This window comes from Gopherus evgoodei, chromosome 1 (assembly GCF_007399415.2).
Source record: "Gopherus evgoodei ecotype Sinaloan lineage chromosome 1, rGopEvg1_v1.p, whole genome shotgun sequence".
In the NCBI taxonomy this organism is placed as follows: Eukaryota; Metazoa; Chordata; order Testudines; family Testudinidae; genus Gopherus; species Gopherus evgoodei.
This window is the reverse complement of record NC_044322.1, coordinates 297650420-297671643: the sequence shown is the minus strand read 5'-3', so window position 1 is coordinate 297671643 and position 21224 is coordinate 297650420. Positions and strand designations below refer to the sequence as shown.

The 21224-nt window shown below is 39.0% G+C and overlaps 1 protein-coding gene across 1 annotated transcript in view; it reads left to right on the top strand.

Moving 5' to 3' along the window:
• TRHDE (thyrotropin releasing hormone degrading enzyme) overlaps nt 1–21224 on the top strand; it is a 330847-nt gene that overhangs the window by 197226 nt on the left and 112397 nt on the right. Inside the window, 1 exon segment of the mRNA XM_030548722.1 lies at nt 12573–12638. Coding sequence (XP_030404582.1) covers nt 12573–12638 — 66 coding nt within the window.

Sequence of the window (21224 nt, the reverse complement as noted above, 5' to 3'; positions counted from 1 at the left end):
TTCTGGTTTGTACCTGAGAAATATATTTTATTAGCCTGAATTCTCCCACAAGTGTTCCCAAGCTGAAATGTATCGAAGCTCTGCTTTACTGTGATGAAATCAAAAGCTGGATCCAAAAGATTCCCTTTCGTTCCAGTGTGCTATGGGATTTGGAAATATTTGGTTTGATTGACCTTTTGTATGAGACTGGGATTTACAAGCTGATGTGAAACCCACCGCCTGCAGTTTACTAGATGGCCGGCAGCTGAAATTTTTGATTGTTTGTTTCCCAGGGAAAGATAGGCATAACAAATAAGAGAATCTGTTTCTTGATTAAATTACTGCAGTGGTTGTTTCAGTTTGTCATTCATGGCTGAAGAAGGCTTGATGGATCTCTTTTCTGATGAGTCTTGAAAGCTCAGTCCTCGTGACAATTTCTGAGTTTAGATTAATAGAAATTAGAGAAGGAAGAGGCCTATTACTAATACAGTATCACCTTTTCTGTTCTCCTGTCACTAAAAGGAAAAATTCCAGAGTCATCAAAGCAGCACCAAATGCTAATGCTGTTTATTTGTTCTTGGCTTCTCTGGACAGCAGGCTAGTAGAATGTTGAACACTCAGGATGCATTTCTTCTTTAAATTAAAATAGTTGTAACAATCTAAAGCTTAGTTAGGTTGATATTCCTTTAAACAGAATTTCTTTGCCCTTTATATCTCTTGAGACACTGGGAGTCATAGAGCCAGTTTAATTATTGGAAGGGATTCTCGATGCAGTGGAGTTTAAGAATCATTGCTTTATTCCATACTGTTCTTTAGCTCTAACGATGGCCCATCTGTGTAAATAATCTCATCAACTTCTTGTGTTTGCCGATCCTTGAAGATTTCCTCATATAGGTGCTTAATGAAAAAATATACTGTGCTTTTGTCCTTGTGACTGGTATGAGGTTTTGGTGGAGAGGCTAAATAAAACTGCTGTTGTAAATGGAGTCCCAGCAATATTTTGTCTGGCCAACTAAGTAGCTTGTGTGTCATTTTGATATTCACAAGAAAAGGACACTGCTAACTCCACCTAAAGGACATGTTTATTTATGGCTGCTTCCCACTGAATTTTGTTCACTCTAACATATTCCTGAAATCCTGGAATAGAACTGACTTCTAAGACTAACATTTCACCAGAGCTCACCTTGTCACCTTATACATTTGAAAATGTATCCTTACCAGGAATGCTCATGTTAGTCATAAGAGGAAATTAATCTGATTTGGAATTTGGAATCTCTTTTGCATATAGTATTTCACCTATGCTTCTTCAGTGTGTCCCATACAAGGTGTTTGTATCTCATAAACAGTTCTTACAGTTAACAGTGAAGGAGTATATATGTCTTTAAAAATAAATTGAACTCTGCTATAGGGTTTACAAGTGCGATAGCTTGTTTTTAACATTAAAAGTGTAAACTAATGTGAGATAAACTTTTAAAAAATAACAGAATTGCACACTTTTTCTCATTAAAATCACTATATGCTTTGAATCTCTACTTTTTAAAGTATGCCTTATTTTTATAAGAAATATTAACCACCACTGCTATCATAGCATATCAAAATCATGTCAACTAGCAATTGAATACTGGTTTATAAATTAATATCCACTGTCAGTTGAAATTGGTTAATATTTTGAAAATATTTAAAGACCTTTATAGGAGATTTTGCTTGTCAACCTGTATTATTAACATGAAAATGGGATAAAATAAGTTACATCTTTTACTAAAAGGTATGGGCCTAATCCAGTAGTCATTATTTATGTCACAGTCTCAATCCCTGAGCATCGTAAACTCTTATTGACTTTAGAAGAGTTTTGACCAAGGAACTGAGGGCTCCCAATCTAGCAAGTAACTTAAATACACGCTTAGTTTTAAATATGTGAACAGTCATATTGAAATAAATAGTACGACGTACAGTTAAGTATGTGCTTAAGAGCTTTAATGGAACAGGACCTGTGTGAGGACTTCAGGATCAGGCCTTATGTTTTCATATTTTGTGCAAAAAAATCAGCTGTACTTGTACAGTGTACTTTGTGCACAGCATGGTGCAATGTTTAGTTGTCTGTCAGGCTTTTACAAACTACTGATAAAATGTGCAGTTGCACTTGGTAAGTGGAGTGTTTTTATAGCAGGATATTGACAAGAGGAGAGTAACATCTGGAGAAGGTATCCTGTGTAGGCATGATCCCTAAATCGGAAGTATGAACATGCGTTTTTCAAGTATATCGTCAGATAGTATTCATGAAAGTTCATCTTCTGATCATTTTTTCAGAGTTTTTCTGTCTTTGGCATGTCAGCATCCATTTCAGAGAAGAGTTGTTCAATAGCAAACAAAGTTTCTGGAGGCAGACTTGTATTTCTTGGTTTTCTGTCAGACAGATTTCTCTGCATTTCATCAGATAAATCATAATGCATCTTCTTAACCCTTCTAGATCACACCTTTCTTTCTTTCAGGTATTGGCTGGGCTCTCACTGGCAAAGCCTAAAGGGAAAGCCTCTAGAGTGACATTTGAATGTTTTATTTTTCCACCACAGAGAGAGAAGGAAGAGGACTGGGAAATGTATTAATTTGTTTCCCATTTAAACAAAACAGCTTCATCTTAAGCATAATCCCAGTGGCGGGAGGCGTTCTTTCCAGCCAGTGGCCAGGGAAACAGTGACAGACCACTAGCCTGCAGTCCAGGTCAACAGCTCCAAGATGGTATCCCTCAGCCAGAGTATTTAGAGGCTAAGCAAGTCACAGTAGACACTTACTACTTCTCCTGCTTCCTAGATATTTGTTGGCAGGCAACTGTAAGTACTCTATCCCCAGCTTCCTACTTCAAGCTGTTCTTTTAGGGTCCCTGCAGCACCAGGGCTACAGAGCCCTGCATGATCCCTGGAGGGTGATGGCATACATGGAGGTCAGGACATCTAGAAGTGCAATCAAGAGAGTAGGCAACACATTTGTGTCAGCTCTACTCTTTCTTTAGCTGCTTCATTGAACAAATCTAATCTTTCCTTTCTGTGCCCGCCTGTCCATCCACAGGTTTGGTCATGTCAGCAGTCAGTTTCCCTTCATCAGAATAAGAGACCATTAACTTAAATGAAAGCTTTGCCTGAGTGAAAACTCAGAAGGAGCTTTAATGTGACTGTATATTATACATAGCATATGCTGATTGAATATACATTCTTATTAACCAGTTACAGTACAGACCTACATTAGAAACAGAGCCCTGGGAAAGAAAATCACAATATTTGTGTTGTTCAACAGTGACATCTTTGATAATTTGGCTGCAACCACCATCCAAACGGTCAGTCAGACTTGTAACCGGTGGGTCATTGGCTATTCTCTCTCCCTCAACCAGTACATTCAGATTGTGCCTACATCTTGCTCCTTCATCCTGCATAATGTTTCTAAGATTTGACCTTTTTCAGCTAAAACATAGTCCAAACTTTCATCACTTTCTATTTTGATTATCACAGTTTTCTCTTTTTCTGTGGCCCCCCTGAGGCTCACATAGTCACCACTCTGGCCTCCTTCCCACACTTCAGTTGGTTCAAAAAGCTGCAACTAAGATCATCCTCCTGGTCCATTCCTTAGTTCTGACTATATGACTCCTGTCTTTCAATCCCTCCACTTTGCTCTCTTTTCCCACCACATCAAGTTCAAACTTCTTTTCCTTATCTCCAAGGCCCTTCACAAGTTTCCTTCCTTTGCTGTCTGCTCTTGTCTCTTACTATGGTGCTCCACTTCATCACTGGCTCTAGCCTTGTCTACCCTCTTATCTGCTTCTCCTCCAGCCGTTCTTCTCCTCCTTCTTCCAAGCTGCCCCTTTATGCATGGATCACCCTCCTCAATGTAATAGCTAAGAACACCACCGTCTCCTCCTCCAAATCCCTGCTCGACTTTCTTCAATGAAACGTACAGATAATTAGATAGTTCATTAAGGGTGATTTGAGAAAAGAAGTGCTGGGATGTATTTAATGTGCAATGATTTTATTTTTTTAATAGTCATATAAATATACATAATGTATATTAAATATATATTTTGATTCCTTTCTTCCCACCCTCATTGCTTCTTGCGTTAGATCAGGACCTTTTTTTTTTTTTTTTACAAAGAACTGTGTCTTCCTATGTGTTTGTACTTATAGGGTCCTTATCTGAAATGGCCTTGACCGTTACCGTGATAGAAATGATAATGAAGTGCCAGTGTGATAGATTGTAAAGGAACTTTGATTGGAAGGAGAGTGGCCCTGATGTTGAATTTCAAGGGTGATGATTTAAAAAGGAATAAAATTAGGGGGATTCCCATTGCACTTAAAAAATGTACTTAAAATATTCTATATTAATTAAGTTTGATTTCATACTGACTTACTATTGTACAACAGTACAATATTAAATAAATCTCGTTTCAATATTTTTTGTAAAATGAGAGGAGAAAAATGAGTGGTGGACAAAGGAGAGAACAAAGACAGGCAGAATTGTAATGAAAGAGATATGTGAGAAGCTTTCTATATCTTTCTCTAGATACTCTCTTCATTGAAGTTCACAGGCTTCTTTTCTTCATTGAACCTCACATATAAAAGAATCTGAAATTAATGATTAGTGATACCATTGTGCAGTGTCATAATTTCTTCTTTATGTTTGTTGTTATACATATGGAGGCTGTGCAGAGGATTGTTTTGTTTATTTAGAATTTGATTTATGCAATATTTTCATTTTGTGCTTACTGTATTTCATGATTGTTAATGCACCATGTAACACACCTACTGGTACATAGTGAGTATTCCTGTGTTCCCCAAACATTTGAAACCTGAGCCCCCTGAAAATCATCTTAATTTATATATCTTTCTTCCCAAACCCTACTCAATTCCACTCCTCACACTCAAGCTTTAGGAAACTGTATAATACGTCTCTCATACATATATAAATTGGGCTAGTGTGTTATGCATATACACACAAATGTGTTTGTATGTGTATTCATGCAAAACAGTTAATTTAGAACCCATGAAACAATTGTGAATATTGTCAATAACATTTCAGGAGGGTTCTTCCCAAGTTTAACTACTTGTTAACTACCTCAAGTTCATTTGCAAAATATAATTATTCATGAGTACATACATATACTCCTCTATGGCTCTTCTCTGAGGAGGTCTACTTTTGTCAGTCTCTAAAGAATGGTGTCCGAAGTCTGGGTAAGGCATGCCAGCTCCTTCAATTTGTGAAGTGAGAGTCCCACAGTCTCCTTCAAATTCCCCTTGAGTCTTTGCAACGTCAACTGCAGTTAGCATAGCCTGCAGCATATTCTAGTTGTTGTCTTCTCAAATTGGGTGAGGGAGCCCACATGCTAAATCCATCAAAACTGGAGAAAAACTCAGGGAACTTTTCATGCCTCCTGGCCAGTCCTTTGTGCTCTCTTTCCCGATTGCACCACATTTTGGAAAATGCTAGTTTTGAATGCTATGGAAGAGTCAGATATAGCAACAGTTTGTGGCATCTATTGTATGTTGGAGCATTTTGCTATCCCGGACACTTTTACTGGTTTTTTTCGTTCATAAATTTGTAATACTGAATGAGATTACAGTGGAACTGAATTTTTTAATATATGGTATGTTGCTCTTACTTTCCAGGTTCTTTCCCCATATGCACCTGTATCACTCATCATACTGTCCTCTTCATTGTACCAGGGATGCCATACTCCACATTTCATTTGTCCACTTCTCCAAGTTATTTCACTAAGCCTTTCTCCCCACTACCTGCTATGCAAGTTATGGCATTCCTCAGCAGACTGACAAGCCCACTACCCTCTCAGTCAGAACTCTCCTGAAAACCAATCTTTCTTGTGATCACACAAGAAGATATAACAGACTAGTTGGTAAGGTAACATGATTATGTGTGCTATGATACTGATATATATATATATATATATGCATACAGGGCTGGCTCCAGGCACCTAGGGTTGGTGCAAACATTTAGGAGACCTAGGCGGTCGCCTAGGGCACTGGGATTTGGGGGGCGCCATTTTCTTTGGCAACGACCATTGCAGCCGGATATTCAGCCGCCCTGGTCGCTGCCGGCATTTTAGCGGAGGGAGCTGGGGCAGGGGAGTGCAAGGAGGGCCGCCTGCAGCAAGTAAGGGGGGGGGCAGCACGCAGGTGAACTCCCCGCCCCAGCTCACCCCTACCCTGCCTCCTCCCTGAGCACGATGTGACTGCTTCACTTCTCCGCCTCCCAGGCTTGTGGCGCCTAAGGGGTGCTCATGCTCGTGCACGAAGCAGGGGTGAGCTGGGGCGGGGGGGTGCCTCACGTTGGAAGGTAGGGGGTGGGGAGCTGCCGCAGGGGTGGGGTGCCTCAGGGCAAAGGGGGGAAGCTGCCGTGGGGGGGTACCTCAGGGCGGGGGCGCGGGGGGAGAGGGGCGCAAGATGGAAGTTTCGCCTAGGGCACGAAACATCCTTGCACCGGCACTGCAGGCACCAGCATTCCAAGCTGGTGCTTGGGGCGGCAGTCATCAAGGGGCAGCAGTCCCTGTTGTTTTGCCCCAAGCAGCGTGCCGAATTGCCGCCGCAGATGGCGGGAGCAGTCCGTGTGCCTTTAGGGTGGCATGTGAGTTTCCATGTCGCGGCAATTCGGCAGCAGCTTCTATATTTAGCTGTCCAAGACGGCTTCAGCTAAACATAGAAGCTGCCGCCGAATTGCCACCGCCGCCACGGAAACGCGCCTGCCACCCTAAGGGCACACGGACTGCCCCCGCCGCCCGCGGCGGCAATTCGGTGCGCTGCTTGGGGCAGCGAAAACTGTAGAGCCAGTCCTGTATACATAAACACACCCAAACTCTAGCAATGGCTCTGATCCTCCAGTTTGTTGCGGCAGTGTCACGTTGTAACTTCAGAAAAATCCATGGAGCTATATACTGGCAGAAAACTGTTGTAATGGAGAATCAGCCCCTATATAGACATAGTTAGTGTGTGTGTGTAAACAGTATGGTGAGAGTGTGTATTATAGAGGTCCTGGTTATGAATTGAGTTGTATTTTGTACCTAAAGTAGTTCTGTTTTGTGCTGTTTTGTATTAAAACATATGAACAGCATGTTCTCCACAAAATTCCAGTGCGTACTCTTTGATTTGCAAGTAAATTTGCAAGTAAATCTATTAATTTGTTTATGAATTAAAATTAATTAAAATCTGGGTTATTTAGGAAGTTAAAGGAATTAAATTAACAACCTTAACTCTGCCCTGAAATGATGCTAGGTAGAGACAAGTTATCATGAATCTCTATTGTGATTTTAAAAATCAGTTTAATATAATCTGGAACCACAAACACTTAAAAGACCATGGGATTATTTCAAGATGTCAGTACAAGAAAGAATAAGGTTGCTTGAGTGTCTTAACTATGCATTTCTTACTTTAATATGTTTAGATTTCTATTAAGTGTAACCTTAACCCTGAATTTTCAGGATTTATAGTATTTAGTTTTGAAATAAATACAACATTCATGTATTTTTTTTTTTACTCTTAAGTTAATGATACATGTTCTCAACCTTAACTCCATCTCAAAAAAATTTATTTCTGTCTGGTAACATGTATGCCCAAAACCTGAGCTGGTATAAAATGACATAGCTCTGACTGCCGTGGAGTTGATGGAGTTCTGGTGATTTACTCTAGCTGAGAATCTGGCCTATCATATAAAGCTATTGTGCCATTCAAACTTGTATTGTCAGGATGTGGCCCATCACTGCCTGGCAAAAGATGAACACTTAAACCTACTACCAAAAAACAGTTTCCAGTTGCTTCCATCTATATCATACAAAGAGCAACCAACAGCTTACCTTCCTGAATAGACACAGACTGGCAGCAGTGCCTCCAGGCACCAGCGCTCCAAGCGCGTGCTTAGGGTGGCAAGCCAGTCCCTGCGAGGGCGGCAGTGAGGCAGCCTTCGGCGGCTTGCTTGCGGGAGATCCACCAGTCCCGTGGATTCGGCAGCAATTCGGCGGTGGGTACGCCAAAGCCGCGGGTCTGGCGGACCTCCCGCAGCATGCTGCCAAAGGCTGTCTGACTGCCATGCTTGGGACTGCAAAAAAGCTAGAGCTGCCCCTGCAGACCGGATCATGATCCAAGTCTGTGTATCTAGGTGTCACTCTAGACCGTACCTTCACTTTCAAGGAACACCTTACCAAGACTTCTCTTAAAATAAAGACAAGAAACAACATGATCTAGAAACTTGCTGGATCTATCTGGGGAGCCAGTGTGCAGATACTAAGAAATTCCGGTCTTGCATTGTACTATTCTGTCACAGAATATTGCTCCCTGATGTGGCTCAGCCATTTTCAGAGAGGACTAGTAAACACTCAACTGAATGAAATCATGTTTATAATAACAGGTACCATGAGGGTGATCATTCTGGGCTGGCTGTTAGTCCTATCCAATATCATCCCTCCTGACATCAGGCAGCAAGTTGCCTTACAGAATTTGCTCCTGAAGTTGCAAAATATGTCACCTCTATCCTTTTTTAAAGATGTGTTTAATCCACTTGGTGCATTTTAGCTCAAAGTACCTATTTGAACAATTCCCCTAAGAGATTTTTTTGTGATCTTCAAGTGGCATACTCGGTGACAAGAACAAAGCTTCAAATATAGCTAATGTCTATCTTGTGACAGATCCAACAGTCCAGTCCCCTGGTTTTGACTTTCCATGCCATCTTTGGGTAAAGCTCAATCACTTGAGATGTGGAGTGATTAGATGTGCCACTAATAACTGTAAGTGGAGTCTTTGTGACTTTTCCCTTTGCCACTGTGGCCAGTTAGAAGATGTAGGCCGTGTACTTTCAGGCTGAATTTATCAGCAAGGGCTTGCTCGTTCCCTCACGGACTTGCATAATGGCCTTTCTTCAGCTATTGAATGGTTAAGATACTTAGGCTAAAACATTTGGTTTGACTGTCCATGTAGAAGCAATCGCAACATATATAGCACCTGGTCATTTTACTTAAAGATTGTTGTTCCTTTTACCCTCCATCCATCTATCAGTCAGTTTTGTCTTATTTAGAGTTTAATCTCTCAGGGGCAAGCTAGTATGCTTTTGCGTGTATTTGGAAAGTGCCTATCAAGCACACTGAATGAAGAAGCATTCATTCAAACAGGATAAGTGTTTTCTTTCCTGATTTAACCTGAGTCAAGTTATTTACTGTCAAGAGAATAGATACATTTTTTATGAATAGAAAGGATTTTTTTTTCCACTAGACCTGTTAAACCGATTTGTTTTACAGCTTGACAAGGAACCAAGTCATCCACTGCCTGGAGTAAAACACTTAAATCATCAATAAATGGCCATTTTGCCCTGCAAAGAGAGTCGAGTTCACTTCTCTAGACTCCATATGTCATTCCTCAAATGGGCAAAGGGTTGGCAGAGCCGCAGATGTGGCACACTCAGCTCTGAGAGTGATATGGTGGAGCACAGTGCCTGTGAGTCTGTCAGGTGATTCAAAGGGTAATGCTGGCAGGTTCCAAAGAGAGTCCTGTCCAGTAGCATGGATTCAATCATCTGTGTCTCTGATTTATGGACTTGCAAGGAGGTCTGGGTCTGGATTACAGGAGTTCACAGAAGGTACAAATCTGTGTAGATCCACTGTCCAGTTCATTGCTTGCAGGAATGAGGGGAAGTCAAAATCGTACACTCAGTGATACTATGCTGTTGAGATAACTAGAAGGTCTGTACATTTTTTTTCTCCTTTGGGTATAATGCATTGCACATACCAGGGGCTCCTTTCATCCCTCCATTCCCCCACCCAAAAGCTTCCTATGTGCCACACTCCCATCCCCCTCTAATTCAGAGACTCTTTGCAACCCCTCTTCCCCATGCCAGAGGTTCTGTGTGTCCCCAATCCCCCTTTTGCTACATGACCCTCTCCCCCTATACCAGTGGTCCCCATTCTCATCCCCATGCTAGGAGTTCAGTGTGTCACTCATTTCCTCCCCTCCATGGCTCCATTTCTCACTTCCCCATCATGCCAGGGGCTCTGTGTATCTTCCATATCCCTCTCCCCTCATAGCATTATTCCTCATTTTCCCCTACATGTCAGGGGCCCCGATGCCCTCGCTTTGCTGACGTGCCTCTCATTCCTCCTTTTCCACCACAACAGAGTCCTCCATTTCCCCCCTGCTCTGGGGGTTCTCTGTGTATCCCCTGTCCCTCCCCCTCATATCCTTCCTTTCTCCATCATTAGTTTAGAGTCAGAATGGAGATTGGCTGAGTTACCTGTGGTATCACAATGGTCTAGGACTCTTGGTGTGACATAGATACATGACTTCTTGTAGGTGTACACCACTCGGGTGTAATTCATAAAACCAAAATTGCTGAGAACGTAAAAATTGGATGGTAACAGACTGGAAATCCCAGTGATGATGAAACCTGGTGATATTCTGAACAAAAAGAGCTCTCAGCCATGCCTGTAGCTGTTTCCATTGCTTCTCACTGACTCTGCAGATGCAATAGGCTTCAGAGTGACACACATAGAGTGTGATAATCCCGGAATCTTATTATACAGAATAGGGGAAGGACATGTGACAAGAGAAAGCATGGCCTTGTCATTAAGGGGCTGGACGAAAATCTGGGATCCATTCCTGGCTCTCCTACTGATTCTCTGTGTGACCTTGTCTGAGTTATTTATTCTTTTGGTGGATCAGTTGCCATCTGTAAAATGGGGATAATACTGCTTCCTTCCTCCCACCCTCCTGTCTTGCCTGTTTAGAGTGTAAACTTTTCAGAGCGGAACTGTCTCTTACTATGCGTTTGTATAGTGCCATACATAGTCGGCTCCTAACTGAGATTGGGCGCTATAATAAAACAAATATTTATAATAATTAATAAGAAATGTAACCTAATACAACTATTGGTTTTTAATTCATCAACCATCCACTTCTTCTTAGAAACAATTCCAGGTATCTCTTATATTCATTTCTCCTTTTTCTCCCTTCAGTTACTTAATCAAATAATTCTTTTAATTCTCACCATCTGTATTTTTGAAATCACTGATTTTTATGCACCTTGGTTGTGGTAGACTCTTGAAAGTCTTTAAATCAAAGCTTTTGGAAGCTGTGGGCTTGATGTTGAAATTACTAGGTGCGAGTTCTATAACTGCAAAGGTATTTCTGCTGGAAACAAGGCATCAGTGAAGAGGAAGAATATGCAGTAATTGTGGTCTAGTCTTCTAGGTCTGCAAAAAAGGAGGTTGGAAATCCTTGTGGAGTTTGTTTGGATTTTTCTGGAATACTGTACACAATTATGCTCTCCTGTGTTTAAGAAAGGTGAATTCAAATTGGAGCAGGTGCAGAGAAGAGCTACCAGGATGATCAGAGGAATGGAATGAAATACCTACCTAATGAGAGGATACTCAAGGAGTTTGACTTGTTTAGCCTAAGCAAAAGAAGACTGCAGGGAAATATGGTTGCTCTCTGTAAATATATCAGAAAGATAAATATCAAGGAGGGAGAGGAGTTATTTAAGTTAAGTGCCAATGGATACAAACTGGCCATCAACAAGTTTAGGCTTAAAATTAGTTGAAGGTTTCTAATCGTTGGAGCGATGGAGTTCTGGAACAGCCTCCCAATGGGAGCAGTGGGGGCAAAAAAACCTAACTAGTTTCAAGCCTGAGTTTGATAAGTTTATGAAGGGGATGGTATGATGAGATTGCCTGCAATGGCATGTGATCCATCTGCAACTGCTAGTAGCAAAAATCCACGATGGGGAGAGCTCTGAGTTACTACAGAAGATTCTTTCCCAGGTGTCTGGCTGGTGGGACTTGCTGACATGTTCAGGGTTCAACTGGTTGCCATAGTTGGGATCAGGAAGGAATTTTCCTCCAGGTCAGATTGGCAAAGACCTTAGGGAGTTTTCATCTTCATTTGCAGCATGAGGCCTGGGTCACTTGCTGGCTTAAACTAGAGTAAATAATGGATTCTCTGTAACTTTTGAAGTCTCTAGATCATGATTTGAGGATTTCAGTAACTCAGCCAAAGGTTATAGTGCTATTAGAGGAGGGGGTGGATGAGGTTCTGTGGCCTACAATGTGCAGTAGGTCAGACTAGATAATCACAATGAGCGCTTCTGGCCTTGAAGTCTATGAGTCTGTGATACTTCACATGATTGCATGAGTGTAACGGACAGCACAATGTACATTTGTATCTCTATGCTTGAGATGTGTAAGTAGATGCTGCTCCAGCTGCAGAAAAGATGTGCTTTATTGTATTCAGCCTTGTTTGCTATATGCATATGGGTAATTAATAGTAACAATCCTCTTCCAAATCATATTTTCCTCTGTCTGGCAGTTGCATGATCTTCCCTCTCCTTCCTTCCTTCCTTCCAATCAGCAGGTGTGTAACGTGTGTGTATGTTGTGAAATTTTTAAGATTCTGTTGATCATGTACTTAGTAACACTTTTCTTGCACATTTAAACATCATCATTAAAGAAATATATTTTTTAAAATAGGATAATAATAGATAAAATTGAATATTTCATGATAATATATATCACTGATTTAGAAAAAGCAGCCCAATAACTTCTTTTCCTCTGTTGCCTCCCACAGGGTGCAGCTTTAATTCGAATGTTGGCTAATTTTATGGGTCACTCTGTATTTCAGATGGGCTTACAAGTAAGTAGAAAGCATTCTGTCTTTTTTATGTGTATTTGTAACCTTTGGCTATTTTTTGTTTGTTTGTTTTCAAGCAAATATTTGCGCCAGTGTTTCTCTTTTTAAAGTTTTCAACGGTTGTGACATCATCATGTCCCTGAAGATAAATTTGATAGGAAGCATTAGTTTGTATAACATCAGAGCCATCACTCAGGAAATGAAAGAATTCTCAGTGTGTCAAGTGCCACACAGTTTCACTTTCATTTGGTGTACATCACCAAGTGGAAATCATTTTCAGATATGTAAGAACTTGATTATCCGTCACTGTAAGAGCTTGCTGAGGCAAAAGCCGCTTTGCTTCAATTACATTTAAATTTTAATATAAAATAAAAATGAACTATGTCAATCTCACTAGAAAATACGTGGCTGCGAAGCTAATCGTATTTTTCAGATAAATACTTCCACCTGCCCCATCAAAACCCTGGAGTTTTACTTTTACCTTTGATGAACATGGAGTGCTCTTTGCCTTAATTATGTTTTGAAAACTCCCTCTGCCTTCATAAGAGGTTTAAAGAAATAACACTTCTGTTCAAAGAGAGAGAGAAATTCACTGTGGATGAACTTTTACCAAGGATTAACTTTTTCAGCAGTAATTCAGAATCCCGTTATATTTCATAAACCATTTTAAAACAAACCAAACATAAAAAAAATTAACTCCCTTTATTTCTGTTTTAGTAATAAGAAAACTGTTAAGAAATCTGTTTAAGTAAATCATGTTACAGGCAACTGTGATTGATGAATTATGTATGATGCAGTCTGCTACTTAGAAATGTCCTTTAAAGTAAATTGATGTTCACCTGAAATACAATTATGCTAAGATGGAAAGAGCAATCAATCTTATCTGTTCTTAGTAAGCTTTTCATTTTGAAATTTAAATAAACTACATATGGGATCAGGTCATATTTTAACACAGTAATTCTACCTCTAACCAAAATGGATTGAAGGATAAAATATAAAATAAAAGTTAAATAAATGCACTGGTTATGTCATATAAATATGTATTTAATGTGATATACAATGAAAATAATCCCATTGAGGAAATGTCGCTTTTCTAGAAAGTTTGCAGGGCTTTGATCAATCAAGCTTTGGAAGATAACTGGGTCACGGGAGCCAGAAGGGTCTTTTCAGGTCACTGGCCTTATCTTCTACCCCAGACAATAGACCTTCATCTGAAAGGGTTTCCAGGCACAAACTTGTGCACATGAAGAGCGAAATCCTCACTCTATTAAAGTCATTGGAACTTTTACCATTGTCCCAAAGGAGCCAGGAATTCACCCAGAATTTTTTTCCCTGTTAGTATAGAAATTTAAAGTGCTAGACTCTTGACATTTAAAATTTGTAATTGAAAGTATTCCCCATTGAAGCCTGCCCATGCAGAAAGTTTTCTGCACTCAAACATCTTCAGAACAAAAGTTTTATACTCTGGCGATGCTTTGTCAAAAAATGTTACTTTGGCATCCATAATAGTGAACAATGTGGTAATGATGAAGAATGTAAAAAGCTTTAGTACCACAACAGTCCATGCAACGTAAATCAAATTGATTAGTCATTTACTGTGCATGTATTGCCATTGAAATCAAGGTATTACTCAGTGTTTGTATGGATAGCAGAGTTATACCTTAAGTGAAGAACAGATGAAAGAAGAATGATGGTAACAAGCACTGGGGGGTACAGAGGGGGAAGGGCCAGACTCGCTCCTTTCTTTTCTCCTTATCCCTTTTTTTCTTATCATAATTGCATACCATCACCAGGTATGTGTTTTCTTTCTCATAATACCTCAACAAAAATCCTTTACTTATCAAAAAAGCAACTGATTTTGCTAAAATGAATTAGAAAAAAAGATGATAAATACAAAAGAATGGGCTTTTTGTTAAATACATATGAACAATGAATGTACACTAAAGTAACTGCCATAGCATAGAGATCTATATGACCCTGGTATCCAGCAAACCATTTGTGAGGCGATAGAGAGCAGGCAGAATTACTGTATGAAGTACTGATTTTCACAGCATACATTAGTTTGAACCTATCACGAGTAACTGGCCTGTTTCTTCAGATATGCTTTTGAATTGCCATTGAATTATAAAGTTGGACCTCCATGATGAATTTTTTCTCGGTCTTGAAAGGCTATTGGTTCGCCGCTATGGCTACCAAACACTGGAGAGGTTTGGTCAGCATCACTCTCTCTGATAATGTTTCTGAACTGCATAAGCTTGTGGAGTTGGATTTTTTGAGTTAGTTTCAGCATTCAGTCACCACGAGGACAGTAACTTGTAATATAGATTTAGATTTTGGATGAGATCTTATCTGTAAATGTTTCGTATGTGAGTACTTGGAATGGATGTGTTCTTTATATGATTTTGTATCACTGAATTTCATTTATTGAAAAAGTTTATTGCTACAAGCCTAGAAAACCTTTCTGAGTTATCAGCAACTTCTCATATTAAATGTGGCTAGTAAACACAGTAATTCGGAGGTCTAGTGTTGTGTTCAAACAGGCATCCACTGGCATCTCAAGCTCCCTTATGAGGCTCTTCTGTGCTAGTTCATTCATATTTATTTTATACTTGGTTTGATTATTTCTTAGCCCAATGTGTATGGATATATGTTTGTCAACATTACATTTCATTTGTAATGTGGCAGCTCATAGATCATACAAATCTGTATCCTTTTGAACTTCACTTGCTGCTGTGTTTGTGTTCATCACTCACTCTGATTGAGTGCATCATCAGCAGTTTGAATTAGTTTACTGTAGGAACCTCAGGCTCTGTGATAAATTATAACCTTATGTACTTTAAAATGTACACAGTATATCTGGGAGAAGTCCTTTTGCACGGTCCCTTGGATAGACACGTAGTGACTTGGTGCTGAATGGTCACTATATTGAAACTGATAGGCCAACCTTTTAGAAAAGCAGTCTAGGGAAATGTGGAATATTGGCTATTTTTCACTACAATAAAAGTTGCCATTTGGACCAAGCTCCCATTATCTGTAGTATTTATTCACAGCTCTTTAAACAATTTTGCATTCCTGTGTTCTACGCTGAATTATGATGGCTCTTAAATTATGCAACAGTCTGGCATGTGGAACTTTGTCGAAGACTTCCTGAATTTCAAATAAATCATTACGCTGTACACTATTACCTGACTTGTTTCTAAGCTCCATTCAAGAGTCTAGAAGAAGTAGATTCATCTTTCCTTATCCATGTGTTCTACACTTTCATCTGTTAACGTTAAAAGTAAGCCAAAAAACATCTTCTGGAGTTGACCCACTGCCACTGCGGATCCAAGATCATGTGGGAATAATAATGTCAACAAGAGTGCCAGCACTACTGTCTTCTCTGACCTCTCTCCAGTTCTAATATTCTTATTGTGTGTCACTCTTGACGTTGAGATTATACTAATTAAATTAATTCACCTCTAAAGTTTTTCTTTAAAGGGATTTGTATTTTTTTCTTAAGAGTTAAGTAAGTAAGCAAAAATACAGTCTTGAAGGACTTGTATAAAACACTATTGATTTAATATTTTTTTCCTATAAAATATAAAAATGTGCAACATATTATTGGCCTATTCAAAGGCCATTGAAGTCAGTGAAAGTCTTTCCATTGGCTCCAGTGGGCTTTGGATCAGAATGTATCTACATATTACAAACACAAAATATTTGTTAAAAGAACATTACTAAGGTTGCAAAGTCAAGCACTCAGAAGTTAGGAAATGCCAAAATTAAGATTTCCTATGCAATTGTAACTTGGTCCCCTTTTGTATATAATTAGAAACTGTCGCATAATACATATGATCACTTACTTTTTTCTCCATAAGACCCCTGTGTCATTCGGTTCACCCGTAATGAGAATTTGTTCAATATTATTTTTTTATCCTCATTGTTCAGTGTGTGGACCCAAGAGAGCATGCACTAGTGGGCACAGACTCTTCTTGCCATTGCCAGTCCCCCAAAGCTTGACCTCTTCTCGCCTGTCCTCTCCAAGCTGTCCCTGTCCCAGTTCTGTTCTTCTTCCATCCCAGTCTTCTCTCCAGTCCCAGTCTCAGCTTTTCACCCGAGTTCCAGTCTCCTTGCCCTGCCAATACCAGTTCCCTCCACCCCAGCTCCTCTTCTGATCTCTCTCTTCCTTCTCCACTACAGGTTCCTGGGCCCTGTCTGCCTCCCTTCCTTGGCCTCTAATCTCAAGTCTCCCACTACTCCCTTCCTGGCTCCTTGCCTCAGTCTCCTCACTCCCAATCTCCTTGTCCAACCAGTCCCAGTCTTCCCTCCTCAGTGATGTTAGACTCAGTGATATGGCATATAGTAGACATGTATCCTTTTGACATGCATTCAGTGACTTTCATTCTCATATTTTGTTGCATGTGAAGCCCATTTATTGTGATTTTCTCCTGCAATTTTATTATGGGAATTATTAGGAGAAAGATCTATAGATATGAATCCTCAGATAACATCAGCTGGCTCGTTAACTATTTTAAGATACAGTGAAGTATGTATATTTTCTTTCCAAATAAACTTATATTTTTTCCTGATGTGTGCTCAGTAGCAATCTCATCCCTGTTCCTATGAACCAGCAGAATGGAATCGATACAGTGTAGAAAAGTACACGTTTTATGCCTGATCCTATAGTCATTGTACAATCAGAATATCCACTGGCTTCTAAGAAATTAATGGGGATTTTACGAGCACAAAGATTTCAGAATTGGGCTACTTGTAAGTCCTTGTTAGATAGTAGACGCTTGAAACCAGAACAGGCAATTTCATTTCCATGCTGACCAATGAGGAAATTTCTAAAAGAAGCTGGATCCATACCGAACAAAATAAGACTTTGTTTGAGCTCTTGTTAAATACGAATTTCCTGAAGATTCAGTTGTTGATCTTAAATAGTCAAAGTTCACCAACGATTACCACACATTAGAATCTGATATACCACCATTTTCCTCATAGCTAAAATAAGACACAAATTGTAACTTTATTGTATCTTTTGACAAATGTTGACTTTTTAATGGCAGCCACTGTAATTGCACAACCAAATGTGTTTTCAAAAAATTACTGTGAGAAAATTTGTTGATGCAAATCAAGGCAATGAGTCTATCGGCATAAAGCCTGAGAAAGGAAGTATCTCAATATTTGTTTTTTGCCTGTTTTCTATGCTAGTGGTGGAAAAAATGGTTTAGTGCTCTTAGCAATTTAAACAAACAAACAAAGTTAATTGTGCACAAATAGAAATATCCAATGTAAAGAAAATATATTATTCTGAGTCTTTGGCCAAATTTTGCAAAAGTATTTGAAGCTTTAGTGTATGACAGTCTTCAGCACTGAGAAGAAATGTTAGATAGATTGACAGGAAATCGCAAACAGCTGATAAACATGGTTGAAGCTTCACAGTTGATGATCTTCTCATCTATTCATTCTTATTTTAAAGATCTACCAGGATGTTATTTTCTCGATACAGTAGTGACACAGAAATTATGTTCTTAGTGAATTATCTGGGGTGATTTCTGCTGAGATCGTTATACTGAACGGCATTGTTACATTGTTTCTTTCCAGGGGTTTCTGTAGAAAGAAAGTTATTGAAAAGGTACAGCGGAGCAATTGTCTGCGTTGGTAGTTATCCCTGACACCGATTAATGAAGAGTTGTGATCAGCTGGGACTGTCTAAATTTACAAGGGCCATTCAAATACCTCAGGAAGATATTCCCTTTTTTGTGTATATTTTAAAAATACTTACTGAACAATATTTTTGTTCCTTCTAGAATGTTTTAAAACAAAAAAGCTAAAATTAATGTACAAATTCAGTAAAATAATGCTCTTCAATTTCAAGCAATACTTTATTTCTGTGGGGCTTGTCCTTAGTTCAATTGTTTAGCATCACTACCGAATAATACATCAAATACACTTTTCCTTAAAGCAAAGCTTAATGTGCTAGCAAGTGTCTTATTGCAAAACAGCCACCATCAGACTATTATAAGCAATAACTCTCTCATCCTTCTAATAGTTCCCTGTTGATTTCTAATGCAGATTGTTTTGCCCTCACACTGCAGTTGCCTTCATCATGTTCCAGAATGGGTCCTCCTTTACATATAATTAGCTAGTAGGGGAGGTTAGACTTTTGTAAGAGATAGAAACCTCTGTGTATAGCCATTCTGGTCTTTTTAACCAGAATTACCAGTCAGGCATGGCACATGTAAAAGTATTATGACACTGGGCACCTGCTTGGGAACAAAGTTTGAATCTGTCCAATTTAAATATGCCTCTTTACGTGAGATTTAATTTATCACAATTTCAGGGCTTCACAAATTATATATCCTGTATGATGCAATGTTCAGGAGCCTGAGTCTTCTCTCATCTTGGAGTCACAATGGTGTAACAATATTTAGTTGAATGGAATTACTCCTGATATACACCAGTCACTGGTTGAAGTCTGGTCCCTTTTCTTTGCTAAGAAGATGCATATATAGAAAAAAAGAGAATCCCGTAGTATTAATTATAACACTTTTTCTCCCTTTCCTACCCTTTTCTGTTACCATCTCTTGTTATGCCTAAACTTAGATGGTAAGGTGTTTAGGTCTCCTGTCTTTTTATGTTCCATCAAGTGCTTATTGCACTTGAGGCATGGGCGGGGGGAGAAACACTCACCATTGGCTTACTTCTATTCCCTTTTAAATCAGTAGTAAAACTCCCATTGATTCACATAGCTCCAGAAATGTTAGCATCACAGATCTGAGTATTTCCATAATATAGGGAAGTATTTGTGGATAACTGAGGAAAGGAGAAAAGTAAAAATACTATAATGATGCTGGTTATACGTAGTGTTAGCCAAGAGGGAATTAAGATTTATTTCCATGTAATGATCCAGTATCACTCTTCATGATTAGTAGTTATAGCTTGTTGTTTCAATATAATGATTTAACTGCAGATATAACATGATGACAGTGGATGTTTTCTGATTGCTGATCATTACAAGCATTATATCACTGTAGTATAGGAAACAAATATAAATATTTCCTTTAAAAATAAAGGGATGGATCCTTAGCTGGTGTAGATTGGTTTAGCTCCATTGGCTTCATTGACTGACTATCACTATTACACCTATTGAGAAACTGACGTGAAGAGAAGGTAGGACAGCAGCTGAAATGAACATTTGTGTGGTGATGCAGCTGAGATATGAGCATGCCTTTCAAACCTTGTTTAAATTCTGCTCGACACTTGTGTTTTCTTCTTTGATTCTGAAAGTAAACTAAAGAAGTTACTGATTGATGGGCACTTTAAATAAATTAATAAATTAATTACATAAATAAATAAAACTGACAGGTTAAAGCCCAATATTGTGGTAACCTCTGTATAGCTAGTGGAAAATTGAACTTGTTTGAGTATTATTGAAAATGTTCTGCCACTGGTGGAAGAGGTAGAAACCTGCTTTAAAGAGTTGATATCCCACTAGAGCAGGTACAGTATTCTGTAGAACAATTAAAATCATACTTGAAAATAGTAGTTATTAAAAAAATTAGGGCCAAGATTTTTAAAAATGACTAGTGGTTTTGGGTGTCTGATCTGAGAAACTTTCTGGTTTTCACCAAGTGCTGAGTCAACCAGAATCACTAATCATTTTTTAAAATGTTGGCCAAAGAAACTGTTATTTAGCACAGATTGAGCAGATGACATCATTTATATCTATACAGTTATGAGAGGCATAGAGAGAAGATAGAATAGTTTTTAGCACTTCTATATGATTTACATGTTCAAAGTGATATAAAAGCATTAGTTAATTAATATTAATTAAGCAAGGCTTAGAGTAAGTGTCAAATGAAAGAATAGAAGTACACAAGCTTAATCCAAGGAAGTATCAGGCCCTAACAGGATTTTCTTAAGGAAAACTACATTAAAAAATCATCAAAATTATACATTAACCATCTCAATCCCAGTCAAAATTGTGGTATTAACCCTCTTGTACAACTTGTTTATACATTAAATTATTAGGACAAATGTTCTTGTCATTGGGTATAACGATTTTAGGGTCATATTCTGATAATTGCACCAATATACACCTGGAGCAACACTGTTAATGTTAATAAAAATTAAAATTGTGAAACTCGCTCTTTCTGGTTTCACCATGGCTGGCATTAGAAATAAAGCAATATCCTGAAAGAAATTATTCTTGTGGTATTTCTCATCTTGTTGAAACTAAGTAATCTTGCATATGAGACTGATCTGTTGAGATATCCAAACTAAAATATTTGGATATGTTTCAGATAAACAATTAACCTGTTGGGTGCTTATCCTAGCTTCTGTACTTTGAGGTTCACCTGTCAATTACAACCTTAACATTCTTTAGGCAAAAGTCTGATCTATTACTAACATTATCTGCCACTCAGCACTAGCATCATGGTGCTTTTGTCACCATTTTGACACCATCACCAACTCACCTCTCCTAGCTTTTTCTGCTCAGAGAGGGGTGGATCACCATGATCACTGGTTGCCCTCACCCCAAAGGGTTACAGGCACGGTCAGAAAAGAGTGACAAGGCAGGAGAGCAGGCAACCATTGCTA